Raw genomic sequence first — 21,460 nt, 5'->3', positions numbered from 1 at the left:
TCCAAAGGGCAAGAAGGAGGACCCAGGGGACTACAGGCCAGTCAGCCTCACCTTGAACCCTGGAGAGGTGACGGAACAGCTCATCCTGGATGCCATTCCTAAGCATGTGAAGGATAAGAAGGTGATCAGGAGTAGTCAGCATGGATTCACCAAGGGGAAATCATGTTTGCCCAATCTGATAGCCTTCTGTGGTGGGACGACTGACTGGGTAGATGAGGGGAGAGCAGTGGATATTGTCTACCTTGCAGCAAGGCTTTTGACATCGTCTCCCATAGCACCTTCATAAGCGAGCTCATGAGGTGCAGGCTAGATGAGTGGAGAGTGACGTGGATTGAGGACTGTCTGAACGGCAGAGCTCAGAGGGTTGTGCTCAGTGGCGCGGTCTAGTTAGAGGCCTGTAGCTAGCAGTGTCTCCCAGGGGCGAGTACTGGATCCAGTGTTGTTCAACTTCTTCATGAGTGACCAAGAAGAAGGGACAGAGTGCACCCTCAGCAGGTTTCTGATGCTGCAAAACTGGGAGGAGTGGCCGAGACCCCAGAGGGCCATGCTGCCATTCAGGGGGCTGTTGACAGGCAGGGTATAGAGGACGGGGCCAGATTCTTTTCAGGGGTGCCCAGCAACAGGACGAGAGGCAATGGGCACAAACTGAAACATGGGAAGCTCCGTCTGAACAGAAGGAAAAACTTACTGTGAAGGTGACCGAGCACTGGAACAGGTTGCCCAGGGAGGCTGTGGAGTCTTCATCCTTTGAGATATTCAAAAGCCACCTGGACACAATCCTGGGCAGTGTGCTCTAGGTGACCCTGCTTGAGCAGGGGGGTTGGACTAGATGATCTCCAGAGGTCCCTTCCAACCTCAACCATTCTGTGATTCTGTGATTTCCAGGGTCTAGAGGGCTCTGACTCTGTTGGATAAGGAGTGAGGGGCAGCTGGCAGGAGAGGACGCAGATTAGCCAGATGAAGAGTGCCTCTCACAGAGCAAGCCAGTCCCCTCCCCACCCCAGATCCCTGCTCAGAGCAGGTCAGACACACCAGTAGCTCATGCACACAGGGACCCACTTCTAAGAGCAGCCAGGACCAGGCTGCCACCGCAGGAAATACAGCTTCACGTTGGGCTGAGCAAGGGCCGCAGGGAGGATTTCTTCACACCCATCTCCAAGTGTGGGCAGAGAAAACTGCCAGCAATAGCCATGTAATTAGACGTTATTCCAGATATCAGCACCTGAGGGATAAAACTCACATGCCGCAGCACGTCTCTGGAACGCAGAAAAGGCAGGCTTCCCTGCCGGAGGCATGACCTTTTAGGACTATTCCTTCCAAGATCTCTGTTCAGGATTTGCGCACAGGAGGCTCAGGGGTTTCCTCGCCTGCTTCTCAGTGGGGAGACAAGGACAGTCCCAAGAGGCAGCACAGCTTTGCCCAGACCCAACCGTTCTGACAAGCGCCTTGGTGTTTGCGGCCACCGCAGGGACCCTGCCTGGTGCAACGGCTTGGGTGCCCGGGACAGCCCTGGGGAGGGCCAGCGAAGGGGCTGAGTCACCTCCCTACCACCCTTGGCACGTGCCACCTCCTGGGGACCACGAGCCCTTGACCTGGCTCGGGGCGGTGGGCGAGGGGTGCCGCTCTCCCGCCTCTCCGGCGGGGCCAGGCTGCACCGGGGAACCCGGGTCCCTGGCAGCATAGGGTGGGCAGTGGGTGCCCCCCCTGGGGAGAGCGGCCGTGGGGGCCCCGCCGTCCGTGGGCAGGCGTCTCTGGTGGGTGCCCCCTGGGGCTACGCGGCCCCGCCACCGCGGCTGCCGGCTGGAGGCAGCGGGCAAAGTTGTGCTGGCGGGGCGGCGTGTGCGGCAGGGCCGTGAGGGAAGGGGTCCTCCGGGCCGAAACGCGACCGAGAGCGAGCGAGGGAGAACCAGAGTTCGCGGAGCTGCCGTCGCCGCCGCGCCGTGCCGGTGCGTGGGGGCAGGAGCAGCGCCAGAACCCCCCCCCCCCGGCACAGCAGGCGCCTCCGCGCCAGCCCGGCTCGGGCGCGTAGCGGCGCCGAGCCGCGGAGCCGCCGCCGGAGCAGCCCCACCTGCGGCGGCGGCCGTCGGCACCGCCCGGGGCAGCGCGGGCCGCCCGGGGAGGCGCGGAGCGGCGCGGCGCGGCGGGGGAGGGCGGCTGCCGCGGGGGTCGTCGCCATGACGAGCGCGGCTGCGGCCGCCTCCCTGGGCTGAGCGGCGGCGGCGCGGCCGCTGTCCCTTCAGCACCGCGGCCGCCCGGGCGGCCGCTGCCCGGCCCCGGCCCCGGCCCCGGGTGCCGCCGCGGAAGGCGGAGGGAGCGCGGCGTCCGCCGGCGGGGCGACCCCGGCAGCCCCCGCGGGCGGCGGCGATGGCGGGCCGGAGCCGGGGGCGGCCGCGCGCGCCGGCAGGGGGCCGCGGGCACTGAGGCACCAGGTAGGGCGGCGCGCGGGCGCGCGGGCGCGGCGCGGCGCGGGGCGGCTCCCCCGAGGCGGCGGGCGGGAAGGCGCCGCGGCGGCGGCGGGCGGAGGTGGCGGCCGGGCGGCGGCGGCGCCCCGCGGGCAGAGCGGGTCCCCGGGCCGGGAGGCGGCGGCGGCCGCGCGGGGCTGCGGCGCGGGGGTAACGCGGCGGCTCCGCGGCGGGAGCGCGGGGGGTCGGCGCTCGGCGGGCTGGGGCCGGGGCGGGGGCGGGGGCGCGGAGGGGAGAGGGGCGAGCGGAGCCGGTGGTCGGGAGGCCGCGTGTCGCGGCTGGTTTGCGACCGGCGGCAGCCGCAGCCCAGGTGAGGGGTACCGGGAGCGGGGAGCCTGCGGCGGAGACAAAGGAGCAGCCGCCCGCGTCCTCGGCGGGGAGGTGCGAGAGAGTGGGGAGATGGGGAGAAAGGGGAGAGGGGAAGGGAAGAAAAGGGAGAAAGGGGAGAAAGAAAGGGAAGGCAGAGAAAGAGACAGAGAAAAAGAATGAAAGAAGGAAAGGAAAAAAGGGAAAGCAAGAGAGAAAGAAGGAAAGAAAGAGTCGATAGCCGAACATGCGGTAGATTTGCCCATTCTGCTGATGTTTTCTGTTTGATTGCACCCTAGATTTTTACTCGCGATGCCGCTTTGGAAGGAGCTCACTATGACAGGGCAGAGTCTGAAGGCTTTATCTGAGGCTAATTTTGAAGACAATGAGATCAGCATCAACGTTGGAGGCTTTAAGAAAAAGATGAGATCCAACACACTATTAAGATTCCCCGAGACCAGACTGGGCAAACTGCTGAGCTGCCATTCAAAGGAGTCGATACTGGAGCTCTGCGATGACTACGACGACACCAAGAACGAATTTTATTTTGACAGGAACCCTGAGCTCTTCCCTTACGTGTTACATTTTTATAACACTGGCAAGCTTCATGTGATGGGTGAACTCTGTGTGTTTTCTTTCAGCCAGGAGATTGAATACTGGGGAATCAATGAATTCTTTATAGACTCGTGCTGCAGTTACAGCTACCATGGGAGGAAAATGGAGCCAGACCAGGAGAAATGGGAAGAACAAAGTGACCAGGAAAGTACCACATCATCTTTTGATGAGATTTTGGCTTTCTACAATGATGCCTCTAAATTTGACAGACAACCCTTTGGAAACGTCAGGAGGCAGCTCTGGCTTGCTTTGGATAACCCTGGTTACTCAGTCTTAAGCCGAATCTTCAGTGTCCTTTCAATAGTGGTGGTGCTGGGCTCCATCGTGACCATGTGCCTGAACAGCCTCCCAGACTTTCAGATTGTGGACAGCAGTGGGAACCCTGAGGAAGACCCTCGGTTTGAAATCGTGGAACATTTTGGTATTGCATGGTTCACTTTTGAACTGGTGGCGAGATTTGCAGTAGCTCCTGACTTTTTAAAATTTTTCAAGCATGCCCTGAATCTGATTGACCTCATGTCTATCCTCCCATTTTATATTACTTTAATTGTCAACTTGGTGGTGGAAAGTAGTCCAACTTTAGCAAATTTAGGTAGGGTGGCACAAGTCCTGAGACTCATGAGGATCTTTCGCATCTTAAAGCTTGCTAGACACTCAACAGGTCTCAGGTCTCTTGGAGCCACCTTGAAGTATAGCTACAGAGAGGTAGGGCTTCTTTTGCTTTACCTCTCTGTTGGCATCTCCATTTTTTCAGTAGTGGCTTACACCATTGAAAAAGAAGATAACGAGGGGTTAGCCACCATCCCAGCTTGTTGGTGGTGGGCTACAGTTAGCATGACCACAGTTGGCTATGGCGATGTGGTGCCAGGGAGCACTGCTGGCAAGTTGACGGCATCTGCATGCATCCTAGCCGGTATCCTAGTGGTAGTCCTTCCTATTACACTGATCTTCAATAAATTCTCTCACTTTTATAGGCGTCAGAAGCAGTTAGAGAGTGCCATGAGAAGCTGTGATTTTGGTGATGGCATGAAAGAGGTTCCATCAGTCAACTTAAGGGACTACTATGCCTATAAAGTTAAATCCCTCATGGCCAGTCTTACCAATATGAGCAGGAGTACTCCCAGCGAACTGAGCCTGAATGATTCACTGCATTAGCATACAAGTTTGACAGCAGTTTGCATGAGAGCTTTCAAGAGCTATGTTTATAAATGTTTTCCTATTTGTCATCATCTTTTTTTCCTAGAGGATAGTGTTGCTGACACTGCACTAACTTTGCACTTGAAAACCTAATGAAATTTGTATTACAAGTTGAGAATTTGCACATTTTCATTCTGTTGCATATGTACTAAATGCTGACTTTTTCATACAGCTGTTACCATGACCATAACATTAGTGCTAGCAGTATGGTGATAATTTGTTACTTTGTGCATTTGCCATAGAAATCCTCATTTGAACAGGGAAAGGAACTTACCCAAGCAGAATAAAAGTTCTCAGCTGTGAAACTAATAATGAACAAACCACCTATCACCTATACTGGTATCTCTAGTAGTTCAAGACCATCTCAAGACAGATGTAGGACTTCCAGTGTATTTTAAAACATGGCACTGCTGCAGTTTTAGAAAACACCTGTGAATCACTAATGTGGGAACATATTTCCCCACCTTTCTGACTGGTAATTCTTATCATCACATGTCCGTAAACACCTCCAAGCTTCATGTTTCATGGAAACTTGCTTACTCTTGAGCAAATGTCTTAGAAATGGGATGTTCTTCTTTTGAAGTGGTACAGAGGGTAATATTTTTCAGAAGCTCTTAAGCATAGACCTACCTCTGTTTCCAACATTAGGTCCATACTGAGCATTTTGGAGAAGATTGCTGCTCATTTCCAGATAGCTACATATTCAAAGACTACATTTCCACAAGTGGCTTTAGTTATGGAGGCCCATGGAGGCTCAGGCTTCCATTTTCAGAGGTTATGAGCACACAGCTTGGATCCAATGAAGCTAGAGATACTCAGTATCAGTCCATCAAAATGGGTCTGAGTTTAGGCATGCAAATATGTAGATTTTCAACAATTAGAAGCACCATTGGAAAACTTGCATTGGTTTAATGAAGAGAAATATTCCCACATGAACAGTACAGGCAGCATTTTAGGAACTGACATTCATATACTGCAAAAAGACTAATTATAAAGATGCCATATGTGATCCTGAGATATAAGAGCTAATTTTATCAGGAAAGCTTGAAAACAGGTGTTGAGGGCAGACAATTCCATTAAGCTTTCTGCCAAGGAAACTCTAAGGGGAAAAAAAAATGTAAGTCATATTTTTATTCAGAAAAGAACTCACAACTTCCAACTAACAAAAAGTACCAGGGCCTAAGAAAAAAATAGATAAAGCGCTTAATACTTCACTCACCATGGGCAGATTCTCCTCCTAGCTGGTTCAGTGACTTAGTCTGTTTAAACCCTCTCAAAGGCTGGCCTGTACATTTTCAAGTCTTTTTAAAAAATGGGAGAGCAGATCACCTCGGTTTTCAAGAATAATCATGAGTCTGCATAAGCTTATCTTTTCAATGATGAGCCTTTTCCGTTATGTAATTGTGCAGACATCAAACACTCACAGCCAACAGGCAGACCCCACCGTTGTCCTTTCTTTGTGTTCCTGCTGATTTGTGTTATAAAACAAACTACTGACACTCAGTGAACATAATGGCTTTCTTTTTTCATTTTTTTTTCCAGCCAATTTATTACATATAGTGTTCCAATTTTCTTTGCTATTTGTGAAGACTAGAGAGGTCCAGAAAATAGATTTCAACTAGTAGGAACAAAAATTAAAACAATAAAGCTAAAATTGTCATGTTTGGAAGTGTATGCTTGCATACCACAACTAAGAGTGGTACCTGAATACAAGTAGCCCAGCTAGCAGAATAAAGTGAACTGAGTACGAATAGGTAATTTCCTTTATTAGACTACTAGAAGTTGTTGTCCAGTCCTGATTTTTTGATGTTGTTTTATCAACTCCCCTTGAAAACAGAAAATTGAGCACCCAGGATCAGATTCCTATATGTCCAGTGACCTATCACAGAATGCACAATGTGAAATAACTTACTCGCACATAAAATTTCCTTTGAACACCCTTCCCCCACATCAATTAGTAGTTGATTTAGGGCATAAGTTGCAAGGGAAACAGGTCCCTTCTAACCTTACCAAAATAAAACTCTCTGAGATTTCAACTTGCCAAACCTATAAAGTCAATAGGCAAGAAGGGTGCTTAGTATCCCTGAAAACCAGAAAGCTATATACCTGTTCCTGAACGTAGGCTCAGATAACCTGAATTAGGCATCCAGACTTGAAATGTTTTGTTGAGGCTTCACATCTGGAGAGCTAGTTCAAATTCTCTGCTGGATCATAGGCGTAAGTTAATAGTCTTGTCCCTGCCTCTCACTGCACATGTGTAAATTACCCTACACTCAGGAATACCCACCAAAAAGCAGCATAGCACTAGGTTGGCTGTCAGATTGAAATACCATGAAAGAAATAAGAGAGGGAAGAGATGGGCTTGCAAAGCAAATACACCCCTGCCGGGTAAAGTCTGCAAGATGGGCAACAATCTCCCACTGATGTCAAGGACACTGCAATTCTTGCTAGGTCTGTTGGTTTGGGGCCTACGGAGAATCTAGCTCTAAGCAGGGCTTTTATTTCAGTTTCACAAGCTGTAGATACACAGAGTTTGAAAACAACATCTTTCAGGGCAGTTATTTGAAGAGACCTGTAAACTTGCCAAAGAGTCACGAATTCCTTCAGCTGTTGCTAGTTCAGCATTGCAAAGGTTGGATCCAAACTTTGCAACACATCATTTCAATAACCTATAGTTTATCTTACGCTGTAGATTTATTATTCATAAGGCTGGTGCTCTGTCATTTCTGCAAATATTGAATGGAACGTGTCCAAATTGCTTTTGCTAAAGAACATGAAATACCCCAAGGAATCATGACTTTTATTGTACTGGTTGAAAGGAATTTTCATTATTGCTTTTTTATATAAGTGCTTTGGATCAAAGACACTAAATAAATAAAGTACTGAAATTTAATATGTTGTCATTATCATGACAATGACTTTATGCAGAACACAGGAATTCCCTTCATAAACTTAACTAACTCCATGTTAAAAGTAGTCAGATTTTTGCTCCCACTACTTTGGAAGAGTATTCCAGAACTGCACTCCAAAATTCATGTAATTTTTAGCATAATTTTATTAATGGCTGCTTTATATGAAGTTTTTCTCATGCCAACATTGTTCTTTAGTTCAAATAATTCCTCTTCTTCCTCAGTGTTTGCCTGTGTGGTGTATTTATAGACAGCAACCATATGCCCTACCAGGCTTATTTTCATGGAGTATACTTGCCAAGCTCTTTTTAGTTTTCTTTTTGCAAGTCTTGTTCCTTGATCATCCTTGTAGCTTTTTTTTCCTCAATTTGTTCTGCTGAGAACCAGCATTGTACTCTGTATGAGCTCTTACTACAGCTTTGTACAGTGGTATTAATACTTGCTTACTACAGAAATTTTCACTGCGGAGGATGACAAATATTCTGATTTAAGTGATGCTGCTGTTTGAAATCACTGAAGATACCCAGGTAGGGAAGACTGAGACACAACCTTCCTGCCATTTTATGAAATAACCTCTGTTCTAGGGCTCAGTCAAGTACGTGCTGAGAATCCGCACCTCTCATTAAATAAAAGCTAAAGAAAAAAATTTACATTTCAAAGGAAAAATTCAATATGTCAAAAGTCTTAATGAGGAGAAGAGACGGTGCACTTTTTGAATAGTTAGTATTTCTTCCAGACTTTTTAAAACCACTGGTCTATGAGAGCAATGCATCTTCAGTTCTGTACAATAGTAAGTCAGAATTTAAGGATTAGAGGACTAATTGGCAGCTTTCTCTGGCATTTGAAACTTGAAAATTGTCACGGTCAGAAATCTGCTTCCTCTAGACATGCATTTAATGAAGAACATTGCACTTGGTACATGCTCCTCCTGCCTGGTGACCGTCACCTTTCTGGCATCACTGAAAATGCTGGAACATGCTGCCACTGCTCTCTTTAGGCTTTTGAAGTGCTTAAATAAGGATTATGATAATACTTGAAATGAGGGGACTTACTTTATTGTCAGAAATAAACTGTTACAGAATCTTGATTTCTAGTACACATCTAGGCTATTATGGAGATTCAGAGATGTCCTTCAGAAGGAATATGCTATATGACCCTCTTGAGATGTAAAATCCATATATAGATTGTGATTAAGCATTTTATGTATGTTCAGATTTTGTATTATTGCCCATTTTATTATTCACATACTTTTCATGAATTGCTAATTCTCTTTCCCTGCAGAATATCTTACCCATTTTGAATGCAGACAAGTTTTTCTTCCTATAGTATAGCATGATGTATTTCACATTGTAGCCTTAAAAACAGTTAGTTTTCAATTTTAATGCCTTCAATATTTGTATCTTTTTGTACAGGACTTTATGAGATTGCAGGGAACTACTGTATCTGGTGTTTTTTTAATCCCATATTTTATCCCAGTAGTGTGCAACACACTCAAGAATTCAGCCTTGTGCCATGAAATTCAAATTAAATGAAAAAAACCCCCCAACATTTCCACAGCATTGATTTAAATTTCAGGATACTCTCAGTATATATTATAATCAAAGAAAAGCCTGGATCTCATTGTGAAGATAGATTTCTTTTAAAAGCATACATCAGGCTACATTTTTATAAATACTCTTAATTGGTGGGGGAGACCCACATTTTTCAGCTGAGCAAATAGCACAAGCTTCTTGTTCTCTGCCTCACAGATCAGGGACTGAGCAACACATCGATAGCACTTCTAGGTGCTAAATCAATTTGACATGACCTTTCATCTCTTCTAAAACAAACACCTTCCTTAGAGGCTCCAGCTGTACACATATAAGCAGTAGAGCACCTCTGGAGTAACTACTCTTGTTGTGCTAGTTATCCATTTCCTCTCACAATATTCCTGGCTTTATTCTACCTTTAGATGGTACTTTCAAACGACGTTCAACTTGCAATCACCACTCATATACCTCAATGTGGTGTGTGCCAGAACTATTCTTTTCTCATTATGTTATTCTTCATTCTTTCCCAATTTATCCACCTGGCTTTCCGTTAACTTACACCAGAAATTTATTTGGTCTCCTGTCTCTTACTTTCAAGCTGCCCGCTATTTAGGCAGACATAGGACAATATTCCCATCCAATTTCTGAAGCATCTTTCACTGATTCTGCCTTTTTCCTTAAAAAAAGAAGAAGAAAAAAAAAGACAATGCTTCTCACCTGAGAATAATTTACTGGGTTATCAAGGCAACAAGAGGCAACACATTATCTAAAGCAACAGTTCTTTACTTAGCTGATTAAGAGACAGCCTTAATATTGTATCTGCCTTCAGAGCAATTGTTGAGTTTATTAAGAAACATCACCCTCATCAAGGATCACTGGTCTCCACCTCTCATACACAAAATTATGGGTCATCAGCTGGAAGAGGCACCCTCCAAACGGCCTAGGAAGTGATTCCTAAGACAGCATAACACTCATGGTGAAGGCCTGGCTCTTGCATGTATTTCTCTTGCTAGCACAGAGGATGGAGAATTGCCTCACAGGTGCTGAGACTCAAACTGACCTCCCACTGGACACAGCAGAAATTTGCTTGCCTTGCATCTGCTCACCGCTTATACACAACCCTAAATCATGTAAGTCTTCACTTTAATAAATGCATCCATCTGGCTATAGGAGGCAATGACACAAATTCAACAATTCACGAAAGTAGAAAAGCCATCAGCACCTCCTACTCTTTTTCCTTTCAAACTACTAATGGGTTTTGGCCTCTAGCTGAACCCTATTCAGAAATGACTGGGGCTATGTTTTCCGGGGGTTGGACAAAGCCAGCTATAAATCTGCCAGTTTCTTCTGTGCATCTAAACCCAGCACCGTAAGAGGATTGTCCACCTTGAGACGCCCGATGCAGCGCCTGCTTGCGGTCACCACGTGCCCGGGAGCTCTGCGCGGTGCACGAGTCTGTGCAGTTCTGACCAAACTAGTCCAATGATTACGCTGCTGACCTTCAAACATAATTTTAATCACATTTGGAAGATTAGTGATAACTCAGCTGTCACAGTCTGCTTACCAGCAGCCACTGTTCTCCGCATTTTAAGTCCTGCCCCTCTTGACCGACCCTCTTGAGCTGTTTGCTGCGTTCTGGTATGTGGTATTCCTGCCACCCCCATTACATATGATGAATGGGGCACGTGGTGGGGTCACAACACAGAAAAATGAGGGGGTGGAGTTTGAAAAATAATCATCTGACTTAGGAATGTAAGTCCCACCACCTTTCAGTGGAAGTTATCCTCCTAAATTACTAGAGTATTCTTGAAATTCACATTCTATTTTAAGCAATGTTCTGAACATAAATACCCTAGCATAGCTTCATTAAATACCAGCCTTTCAATTAGCAAATAAATTCTAATTTATTTCTATTGTACCAGTGCTTAGGTGCTCCAGATCTTGGGCCAGCACTTTCATATGTTAGGCTTTAAAGCATGGAGAAAGATAATAAATCAAAAATGCAGTTTACTTTGGGGAAAAAAATCCTTTCTTCTATGTTGTCTCATTCTTTCTTCTCTCCACAGCAAGGCACAGCTTCCTACTGCCTCTGTTAGTATGAGTCTTTTTGAACATTTTGATCCCTAGCCTGAAAACATGAAGGAGCCCTGAATGTATTTTTCTCTGGTGAAGCAGCACTTGGCATTCACTGGGGGAGCATGCTTTAAAAAAGACAAATCCAAAACGAAGCTGTTGGCACTTGCAAGTCCCTGCCAGAACAGTAGGTCATTGCTGTTTAATTCCCTCGTTTGCCTCTCCCTCTCTCTTGCACTTTCAGCAGGGCAGCAAGGCAGGCCACCACGAGAGGAACATCTCAAACTGCCCAAGTCGGGAAGCAGCTTCTTTTTGATCCTGCTATGTTCAGCCTGGCAGGTGAGCTAGCAGGTGTGACAACTGGTTTTTGCATGGTACTTCTCAGCTGCAGTACAGGAAATGCTTTATAAATAACGGGGCAATTTTGCTCATGCTTGAAGTGGCAGGCATGAGCAAAGACGCTCAGAGCACAGAGCCTTATTCCTTTGTGGCCAGCCAGGACAGCCCACTCCTGGCTCCTACCCCAGCTGTAGTGGCAACATCTCTAGCTCCTGCAGCCATTTCCCCGGGGCTGTGGGCCAGCGCCCTTCGCTGCCTCCCAGCCCAGCCCGCTCGAGTTGGGCAACGGAGCCGCCTCGCCAGAGCAAAGCCCTGGGAGCAGCACTGAAATCACCACCGTGCCAGGAGGCACTCCCAAAGCGCCCAGGACAGCCCCACCTTGCATGGCTGGATTGAGAGGACTGGACCAAACATCTGAGGCCGGCTCCCCAAAGTGCAGATTCCCCAATTTTTAAGTATAGAGTGGTTATCAGAGGTGCAAAGCGTAGCCTTTTCTCACTGATGTCAGCAGTAGGAATGGGAGCTCTAAATGAGATTGTCAGCCTCCATATTTGGGGGGCGAGCAGGGGGAGGCGAAGCAAACACTGCCCAAGTACGGCCGTGCTTCTGTCGCTTGCTGTAGCGCATGAACACTGGACCTGTTCCGGCACAGTCAAAACTGAGTAGGCTTATTTCCATCGATCAGGATACAAGCTGGCACATGGCTCAGAAACACCAGAATGATCTCTTCTTAAATATAACTTAATCATTGTTCCTTGCTCCTGAGCGAAGAGCTGAGCTAAACACTTTAGTTCAGCATCTGTCTACAAAATAAATTATTAGTCAAACGCTTTGCTAATAAGACTTCCTCCTACTTGAGCTTCAAGATAGAACCCAACTATTGTGCTTTGTGTGGAGGCAGTAACTGAAGATAAGTGCTACGAGTTGTATAAAAATTGTGTCAATTGATGAGCTGAATAAATGAATGTTAACCACATTCAAACTTATACCCACTCTTGGAAGAAATCTGCATTCATTGTTGGGATGTGGGGCTACTGCATTGCCCATCCTATGATCATAAAAATTCTCAATTCTATATCCCAATAATTATATATTTGGGGGCTGTTTAAACACCTGCGTGTCAACAAAACACAGTTATAATTACTCTTTAAATAGAAGGAACGGGTTTATCAGATCTAATACAACACTACTGCCAGCAATTGTAGGCAGATTACACTGTGAATACAAACAAACCTGAAAGCTACTGGATTTCTATGAAAGCTGAGCAGTCATTGCTGGATATTTGTGCTTAGTACGATAGGTTGCTAAGAAAACACTCCAGGGTTATAGTCCATCAGTATTTACTAGTACATACCCATAGCTGGTTACTAAATTGCTTCTAGTAGTTTTAGAGTTTCTAACCGGATTACAGAGATTCTTGGAATGAAAAAGAGCAACATATCAGAAGCACCACTGTATTTATTAAAAACCTGAACCAATACTTCCTGCATTATAGACTTCTGTTCATTTTTCAGATGTAAATTGGAATTAGATTAAGCAATTATATATGTATACATACAGATACATATATGCATATAAGATAAATCAGTACCTTATTGAATATCAACATGGCCACCATATTATTTTCTGTATGATCTCAGAAAGTCCATTCTGTTAAGATCAACTAACAGAAAAAGAAGTCTTTCTGGATTTTAAGAAACTCGAAAAAGATATTTTATTAACTGCATTTCTAAGTACAGAGTTTGATTTGTTTCTGCATTTTTAATACAAAACACTACAAAATCTAGTCTTCTTCCATAGTTTCAGCAGGGAAAGACTATATGACAAATAGTTCAGACTGAAAATAAGGCCTGAATTTGAAAAAGAATCTCATACATTTGGATACGGTTGCTAAGAAAGACAGTAATGCTACTTAATCCTTCTTCAAATAATCTCTGACCTACATAATCTCTGGACTATGACACCTGTTTTCATGTGCTAGGAGAGATCAAAAGGACACCTCTTGCTGTTAAGTCTGTATACCCCATAGTACTGTAATAAAAATGAAATATCAATTGATGCATCACACTAAAGGCTTAGTGTCAGATAAATCAAATCAAAAGCTTTTGGTCTTCCTCTTTGATGTATTCGCTGTGAGTTTTTCCTTAACAGTAACCATGAGAGCTCTGGAAGTACACGAGGAGTGCAAAGCAGCAGAAAGAGCTTAGGAGGGAAAAGAGCAGTGCTGCAGACATCTGAGTGCCACATATATCTTCCCATGAATCAGTTCTCTCAGAGACAAAAAGTGACCGAAAGAATGAACGGGAGCTGGGCAGGGGGTGCGTATATACACACACCTGTGTACAGAAAGATGGGACTGAAGGGGCCAGTTTCAAACCCTGTCCTTGAGGGGAGGAACATGATTAGGAGGGCTATATTTCTCTCTTGAAATTGGATAGGGAGAGATTTTGCAATATATAATCTCTCTCTTTAGAAAAAACATCCACATGGAGTAGAGTCTAGATCTTTAGTAAAGAATCTGTGATTCCATTCTCTTGACAAAGAAAAACATATATACAGATACATTATCGTTGCATAGTGTATTTATAAAATCAATTTCTACACTCCTGATACTTTAGAAAGAAAATTTTGAAAGTCCTTGGGGCTTGCAGTACCTGGGTAAGCACCATTAATTAATGTTTCACTCACTGTAGGTGACAGGACAGTCCCAGACTCAGGTGACCTTAATTCTTGCCAATTCTTTCCTGTTGGCTGGCTCCAGGCAGCTCCCTGCTTACTGCCCAATTTATGCCCTCTCAAATCATTTGTAGCTTTTAGAAAGGCCTGTTTTCACTGAACAACTACTGATACAAAGCTAGAACTTACAGTGTTTGCCTACAGTACGTGCAGACGTCCTACCCTCACCGTTACTTGTAGCAAAGCTAAGCCCACTGCCTACAGTGAGAACTTCAGAGGCCCAGGGAGAGCGCAACTGCACTGAGAAACAGCGTTGTGCAGCGTATGGAGCAATCATGAGCTGATGCATTTACAAAGACACTTCCACTATGTTGAGATTATTTCTCAAGGGTCACTAAACGAATATTCTCTTGTACCTCCCTATAAAAATAGACACAAGGAACCTTTTCCTTTCCAAGGGCTAAATACAATTTTCAAATGCCTTCACTTGGCCCTGCCTACGTCTGCACCAGTAGCTATGGCCTTGCTGAATTCCTGCCGTCCAAGCAAAGCTGGATCAAAAGCCATTTGCCCCATCACTGCAGTCTGGTCCCTGAAATAGTGAGGTGGCTCCTGCAAGGCTTCCCAGACCAGACTGATTGGTTTGATGCTGATCAAGTGTCCACATTCATGCCACCTTCCTTGGTGGCGAGGTGAGCACGGGGCGCTTTGCTCCCCTGTGCTCATGCACCACTTTGCACCCCTTCCTCGCACCTCCCAGGAGCCTGGAAGCCCCTGCTGCAACAAGGGAGGGACTGGAGAAGGAGAGGAGGGTGATAACAGTCTCCAGTGGGGCACAGTGTTTATAAGATAACCTGACTACAGGATCCAGCTCATCTGGCCCTCTTGATGGAACCAGCTGTGTCCATATCTGCCCAAGGTTGGGGCATGGAAAGTCTCTGCCAAAACAGCCATCACCTGCAGTCAAATCCCTCCAGGCAGGAGTGGGGCGGAAAGGAGGAGGAAACAGGTAACTGGGAGTCCCTTTCCACAATGAATACACTAACCAGAGGAAAGAAACACATTCTGTGAAGAAAAGATATTTTAACACAAACTTAATGGGCCACGTCCCCAGCGCAACTTAATGACTTTACAAAGAACTATCAATGTAATTTTGCCTTCTCTAAAAAGGAATTAGCTATTACGTCACCTGGCACAAAGATATGGTAAGAAACTCCATGCACTACCAAAGACGTGTCTTCTCCGAGGCTTTCATTGGCAAGAGTGGGCATAATACGGTAGCAATGCATCCTGGTACAGAAAATTCCCTGAGCCAGTTTCCTGACCAGCTGTATGACATTACAGAACATCCATCATTGTCTTCTGAAGTACAGAAAAAGAAATGCCACGGTAAGGTGGAGCCCTTAGTATTTATGAAGGCAAAGAAATAAAGGCTTTCCTCATGTTATAAGGTCTTTTTAATTATAGTTTTATAACCAAGTATACACTTAGAGAACTTAACCCTCCTCATGTCACATTCTGATAAAGCAGTGTGCATACAAAGTGTTTGACAGAAGTTTTACAGAATACATTCTATTTAAAAGCACCAGTGCCTAGGAACGGTCGCTAACGTTATCTCTGTACTCGCGCATTGAGCCATTCATAATCAGCCATTTTGATACTAGGAAGTTCTACGTGCGGTGCAGATGACTGGAGAAGCAGTCTGAGCCATTGTACGTTATGTTCTCTCATCTGAATATGGCTTGGCAAATATAGACAAGCTATTATTTATTGTGGATGAACAGTAAATAATCACAATATCCAATAACTGTCAGATTAATTCATATCAGAAGTAGAATTTGGCCACTTCAAGCAATGTATTTCACTGAGGAGTTTTGTTCATGAGTTCCTTTTACCAAAGAGTCTTTATGGACAGATTCTCAGAAAAAATGAATAATTTAAAAAAATCAGAAAAGATATGGGCTATGGCACCAAATTTAAGTAGTTATATGCAGCAGCTTTCCCCAGTGAAGACTCTCCATCAACTATTGTTCTCATTACACTAGGAAATCAAAGGTGCACCTGAAGCTGCTAACGTCTGCTAGTACCTCCAGGTGAAGGATGTCTATGAATACCTCCAGCTTTCACCAGGTTGGGGTACTGCTCGGCTCTCTCGGGATTAGGCCTTTAGCAATCTTAGACTGCAGAGAGGGACTTCTGCAAAGCATTGAGGATTTCTGTCCTTAGACTGGCCTATTATTCTTTTCCATGATGATCTCCAGACTTCTGGAGCTTGCATCAGTGTCTTCAGGTGGAAAAAACCTTTCCATGCCTGACTTCTGGAGATGTGGTTTTCTGTGCTCACAGCTGGGCTCACAGTATTATAGAAAGGAAATTTAAGCATGAGAGAAGGCTATGTAAATGAACTTTAATGGTTATTATTAGCATAATTTAGCTTCAGTTAGAACGAACAACAAGACGACAATTATAACTAAGAAATTAGTTTTTATTACAAATGTTTGGTAATTAATTATTTTTTCAAAAAAATTTTTTTACTTGCTAACCTGAACATACAAAATCAGAAGCAAACAAGAAAATGCTGGGTTAAAACCTTATTGAAAGTTAACTTGTCAGTAGTTCTATTAGATTTGCTGCAAGTCTTGCATTTAAAATATCTTATTTATTGCACTATCTGCTTTCCTTTACAGGGATGCTCTTCCACCAGTGGAGATGTGTAGTTGTTAACAGAGACAATTTGATTCACTTACATAAACAGAAGAAAAAATAAATTGTATCCATCTCTTAATACAAAACCTAGTTCCGTATGTTATGCTTGCACCTAATTTAGAGCCTGATATGCTGGCTTCTGAAGCCAGATAGCTTTATACTGACTATAGTGTGCACGATATCAGATGGCAACATTACTAATTTTGTACTAATTGCTGGAAGTATTCTTTGGTCACAAACTTCCTGCATCTATCCAAGCTATTTTTCAGCCATTTTAGGTGGCCTGTTAGAGTTTTGATTTTTTCCACTCTTTCAGATTTTTCTCCTGTATGTATAATCCATAACTGTATGTATGCACGTGCACAAAATTTAGTCAAATTGCTTCTATGCAGACAAATCAGAAGTAAAGAAAGGATGTCCCTCATCTTCTGATACCTTTCATATGTCACACTGCAACAGCTCTAGTCTAAAATGGCCTTTTACTGGAGTCCCTCTGGGTTGCTATTTAATATTTAGTGCACTACATTGCAAAAATTTCTGTAACACAAACTATGAAAATTGTGATCATTATACTACGCTGTATATTATGCTGCAAAGCTGCATTATTCAAAATCAGTGTCTTGTTTTTGGTGGGAAAAGTTTAAGAGAGTAAGGGAATAGAAAGCTATAAACAATGCAAGTAAGAATGCTGAACAGTGGCACTTTGCTTAAGAGGCACAGCAACAAAAGACAAGTTAGCTTTCTCTCCTGATGGTTTAAATCTTCCTATGTTTCATATATTTGCTTTTGTATATAAACAAGAGAGAGTTTTTGAGAACAGAAAGTTCAGGAATTGAACATAAATTTTAAATAAATAACATAACTGTACTAATTGGAGGGGTTGCTGCTTTTTTGTTGCATTATGATTATAATCAAATGATACAGTGATACGATTATACTATTTTTTACTTGACATTTCATTGTATAAATGTGAGGCATAAGACTACAAGATGTATTTATCTTGCTTAACGTCATTTTTATGGAACTTCTGTGTTCTTATTTCTTTGTAAGGGATGATCATTATTTTAAGAAGCATAAAGAGAGTTGAGGATGAGGACGTTTTAATAATCGCAATTAAAATTTATTTGATTTTACATGTTAGAGTGTGGTGTGCACACAAACACACACACAGAATGACAATGACGACAATGGCTGTAGACAGCTCAAAAGCAAATTCTGGTCCCAGCATGGCTGTAATAGGCTGAACTGTTTAAATTTTTTTTCCCCTTTTGCTTAAACTCTATAATATACTGCACCATCTCCAAAATCTGCACTCTTCCATCTGAATGGTCCACATATGATGACAGTAAATGTTAAGAGGTATGAGATGATTACTAACTTCCAGAAAACATTTAACAGAAGATGCCCATACAGTAGTCACCATTAAAAAATGAACAGCTGAAGGTAGCAAGTAAAGATCTTTTCAGCTGTATTGTTTAAAGAAGTATGACTATCACAGTAAAGTTAATTACATAAAAGGCAGCAATTGTAAAGATATCAATAGAGAACACAGTAGATTGTTCAGAAAGTGGATCACATTTTCTGCTAAGTCTAAACTATTTCTTGCAATGTGATAAATTCTACTTACTAGATATAACACAACATGAACCAGAGAGAAAACCTGTAAAAAGATACTAAGAGCTTGATCCTGCATTTCTGATTCCCCCAATTTACCACAGAAGACTACAGGAATTTTGGATGTGTAGTGATTGCAGGACAGCACCCTCAGAGTACTGCGAAACACTGCTTCTTTTCAGTACTTAAGCATTCAGTTGATCTTCTTTGGCTTTTAAATTACTATCACTTAATGTCTATAATGTGAAACCAAACCAAACCACCAATAACTCCCTCTCCCCCCAGGACAGTGATAAAAAATTAAATGAACCAAAAAAAAAAAATCCAAAAAGCATCGCGGTTACTTCATTATAAAACTACGGTGCAAAACAGGGGTTTCTACTGGTCAGAATTGCAATAACAATTGGAAATTTACACTGTAAGAGTGACTGCAATTATTGCTTCTCCTGAATTACAGAAAATCAAAACTGACTAGGCACTTGTTTTCTTGTTTAATAGGAGATCATTCAGTGTGCGTAAAGATGACAGAAATACTCTCTAAAAACGTTCTCTTGTGTAACAACTGTACTGCTCAACCACAGCCACAGTCCTTGATTCAGGACAGCAGTAAGGCATGCGCCTATCACTTAGTTTATGTTTAACTCTTACTGATCCGAATGGACTGGATACATGTTCAAGTGCTGTCCTGAATTAGGATGCTTGCTGAAATTGGAGTTTTAGAAGACAATATAGTGGCGAGCTTTTGTATCATACTACAATACCAATTTTATCTACTCTGGCTCTGCTCTCCACTATATTATCCTAATACTTCCTAATAAAAAAGTAAACAGGCATAAAATAAATAGGATAACCAAAGATTACATAATAAATATGCTACTAAATGGGAGGAAAATATATTGCAACATAAGGCTCTGTAGTGTTGCACAATCAAAAAATAGTTCCAGGTGCTCCAAAACACAACTCCTAATGTACAACACAAAATTACCACTATACAGCTGAAAAAAGATTAGGAAGTAATAGATTGAACTTCTATTACATTAAACATTTGAAAATATAACAAGTGGTAATGTGTTTTACTGCCTTTGCAGAATATGATACGTATGCTCTTTCACTGCTCTAATTGTCATCATTTGCGAAGGAAAATTTGAAAGTTTGCATTTTTTTTAATTTTCAGAATTCCTTCAGACTTACAGTTACCAGTGTCCACACTGACTCATGACATTATCTCTGAATCAAACAGAAACAAACTCAGAAATTTTGTTGTCTCCGTTTCTTTGCATCCATCGCATCTAGGATAGGTTGCCTCTTTGCAGTGTATCTCTGACGAAGCTCTTCAATTTCTCGTTCCATCATAGGGTCCAAAGCCTTTAATCTCATCTGTAATTCTTCTAAACTTAGATTCTTTAACTGTAAATCAACCAACCAAAAAAAAAAAAAAAACAAAGAAAAGATTAAAAAGTATTTACAACAACGAAACTCATCACATTTCATAAGCATTTAATTTACTTTTGAAAAGTTTTACACACTTTTTTGTGTATGCATATATATAACTTTATATAACAAAAAGCACTAGTATGTACTAGAGTAAGTCTGATAGCATAAAAACACACACACTGTACATTTAAAAAAAATCACTTTGCATACCTTGTAAATAAATGGCAGATAAATAATAGGTCTGGAGTTAAATTCATTAGTCTGAAAAAACTATGCCATGGTATAGACATAATTACATTCATAAATATAAATTAAACTGCCTAACTGAATACTTTTTACAGAACTTTAGTCTCCCTCAGAAGCGTTAAGAAATAGACAACTGCCACAAGTAATATTCTGACAAATATTTAGAAGTGCTTTCTGGCAAAAAGGACAAGGCACCTGTATTCCTCAATGGATTGCTGCCATAACTAGTCAAAGAAATTGCCACAGTATATAAATAATACATGAAATAATTTCCTGAACTCATGGGAAGGAGTTAGTCTTGACCAAGCTCTTTAATTTCTTAAAATATTTTCTTACAGTGTTAAACAGTTCATTACTTGCTCAGAACCTGCACAAAAATCAAAGACCAATAAGTCATTTAAAAATAGTCTCCCTGCCTTGCTGGCCGCTGTAAATAATGATGACTGGAATCTGGCCACATACTGGGGCACTTCAGGCACTGCTGCCCCATCTGCTCTTGCATGGAAATAACTACATTTGAAATGTGGTCCTTTGATTGGCCCTATGAAGTTTTTCATGGGGAAGTTCAGTGCTTCTCTGCCTTTCTATTTCTTGTCAGGAATGCACCAATTAGTGTAAAAATGAGTGTGAAAAGAAGTGTGAAATCTATCAATATATTTCAAATAGCACAAGGAATTTCATCCTAGGAAAGAGATAATCTATACTTTGTTTGCCAACATTCTGACACTGTAAACAAGCACACCACCTAACTCCGAAAAAAAAATGAAAACATTTTCTGAATCAACCTACTAATGAGTCAATACTTAGTTCATGAATCTAGGGCAATTTTCCATCAACACAGTCTGATCTGCTTTCCCTGAGGAATGCAATACTACTTTTGATGTATATTTTGATTAGCATCTGAGGCATATGAGTTAGCAATGCATATTGCTACATACAGTCCAAACACCAATGTTATGGCTGCTACTAATATACTACACTGCACATAGTAAACGAATAACAAAGAACATAGAGGGAGTGGAGATCAGAAATTCATAGAAGAGCATATGGAAAAAGATGCAAATTTTCATGCAATGTGATTTTAATAATGAAATTCCTATGAAGATGCAAATTAAGGAAAAAATATCTAATTAAGGCAAAATTCTGCTCGTAATTAATTCTACAAGGCCACCCCCCAGCAGAAAACGTGCATCATTCTGGGATTCCTTCAGAAGGAATCAGGTGAGTATGTTTATGGTCCCACAGCCAAGTGCAATCCCCCTTGCGCTTGCCAATCAAACCCAGAAGTCAAAACACCTTCCAGGACCAAAGATCCTACACACACTACACAGTACACTAGTATTAGCTTCAGAGC

The 21,460-nt window shown here is 43.1% G+C and overlaps 2 protein-coding genes across 4 annotated transcripts in view; one reads left to right on the top strand and one right to left on the bottom strand.

Moving 5' to 3' along the window:
- Positions 1-2,372: 2,372 nt before the first annotated feature.
- On the top strand, positions 2,373-7,473 carry KCNS2 (potassium voltage-gated channel modifier subfamily S member 2). 2 transcript variants are annotated; one of them, XM_064507683.1, is made up of 2 exons: positions 2,373-2,429; positions 3,068-7,473. In XM_064507683.1, the coding sequence occupies exon 2, from the start codon at positions 3,081-3,083 to the stop codon at positions 4,536-4,538; it is 1,458 nt and encodes a 485-aa protein (XP_064363753.1). In that variant the 5' UTR covers positions 2,373-2,429; positions 3,068-3,080; the 3' UTR covers positions 4,539-7,473. The 2 variants fall into 2 exon arrangements, with proteins under 2 accessions (XP_064363753.1, XP_064363754.1); XM_064507684.1 differs by lacking the exon at positions 2,373-2,429 and adding an exon at positions 2,551-2,612.
- Positions 7,474-15,540: 8,067 nt separating this feature from the next.
- The window catches only part of STK3 (serine/threonine kinase 3), a 145,880-nt gene continuing 139,960 nt past the window's right edge, over positions 15,541-21,460 (bottom strand). For both annotated transcript variants that reach the window (XM_064507681.1, XM_064507680.1), the window contains exon 11: positions 15,541-19,833. In XM_064507681.1, coding sequence (XP_064363751.1) covers positions 19,675-19,833 — 159 coding nt within the window. In that variant the 3' untranslated portion in view covers positions 15,541-19,674. The remainder of the gene's footprint in view (positions 19,834-21,460) is intronic.

This window comes from Dromaius novaehollandiae, chromosome 2 (genome assembly GCF_036370855.1).
Source record: "Dromaius novaehollandiae isolate bDroNov1 chromosome 2, bDroNov1.hap1, whole genome shotgun sequence".
In the NCBI taxonomy this organism is placed as follows: Eukaryota; Metazoa; Chordata; class Aves; order Casuariiformes; family Dromaiidae; genus Dromaius; species Dromaius novaehollandiae.
Note: the sequence above shows the minus strand (reverse complement) of the source record. Positions and strands in the feature narration are given on the sequence as shown.

Bases quoted from the DNA above. Each gene is read 5' to 3' on its own strand.
- KCNS2 (XM_064507683.1), top strand. From the start codon at position 3,081: ATGCCGCTTTGGAAGGAGCTCACTATGACAGGGCAGAGTCTGAAGGCT.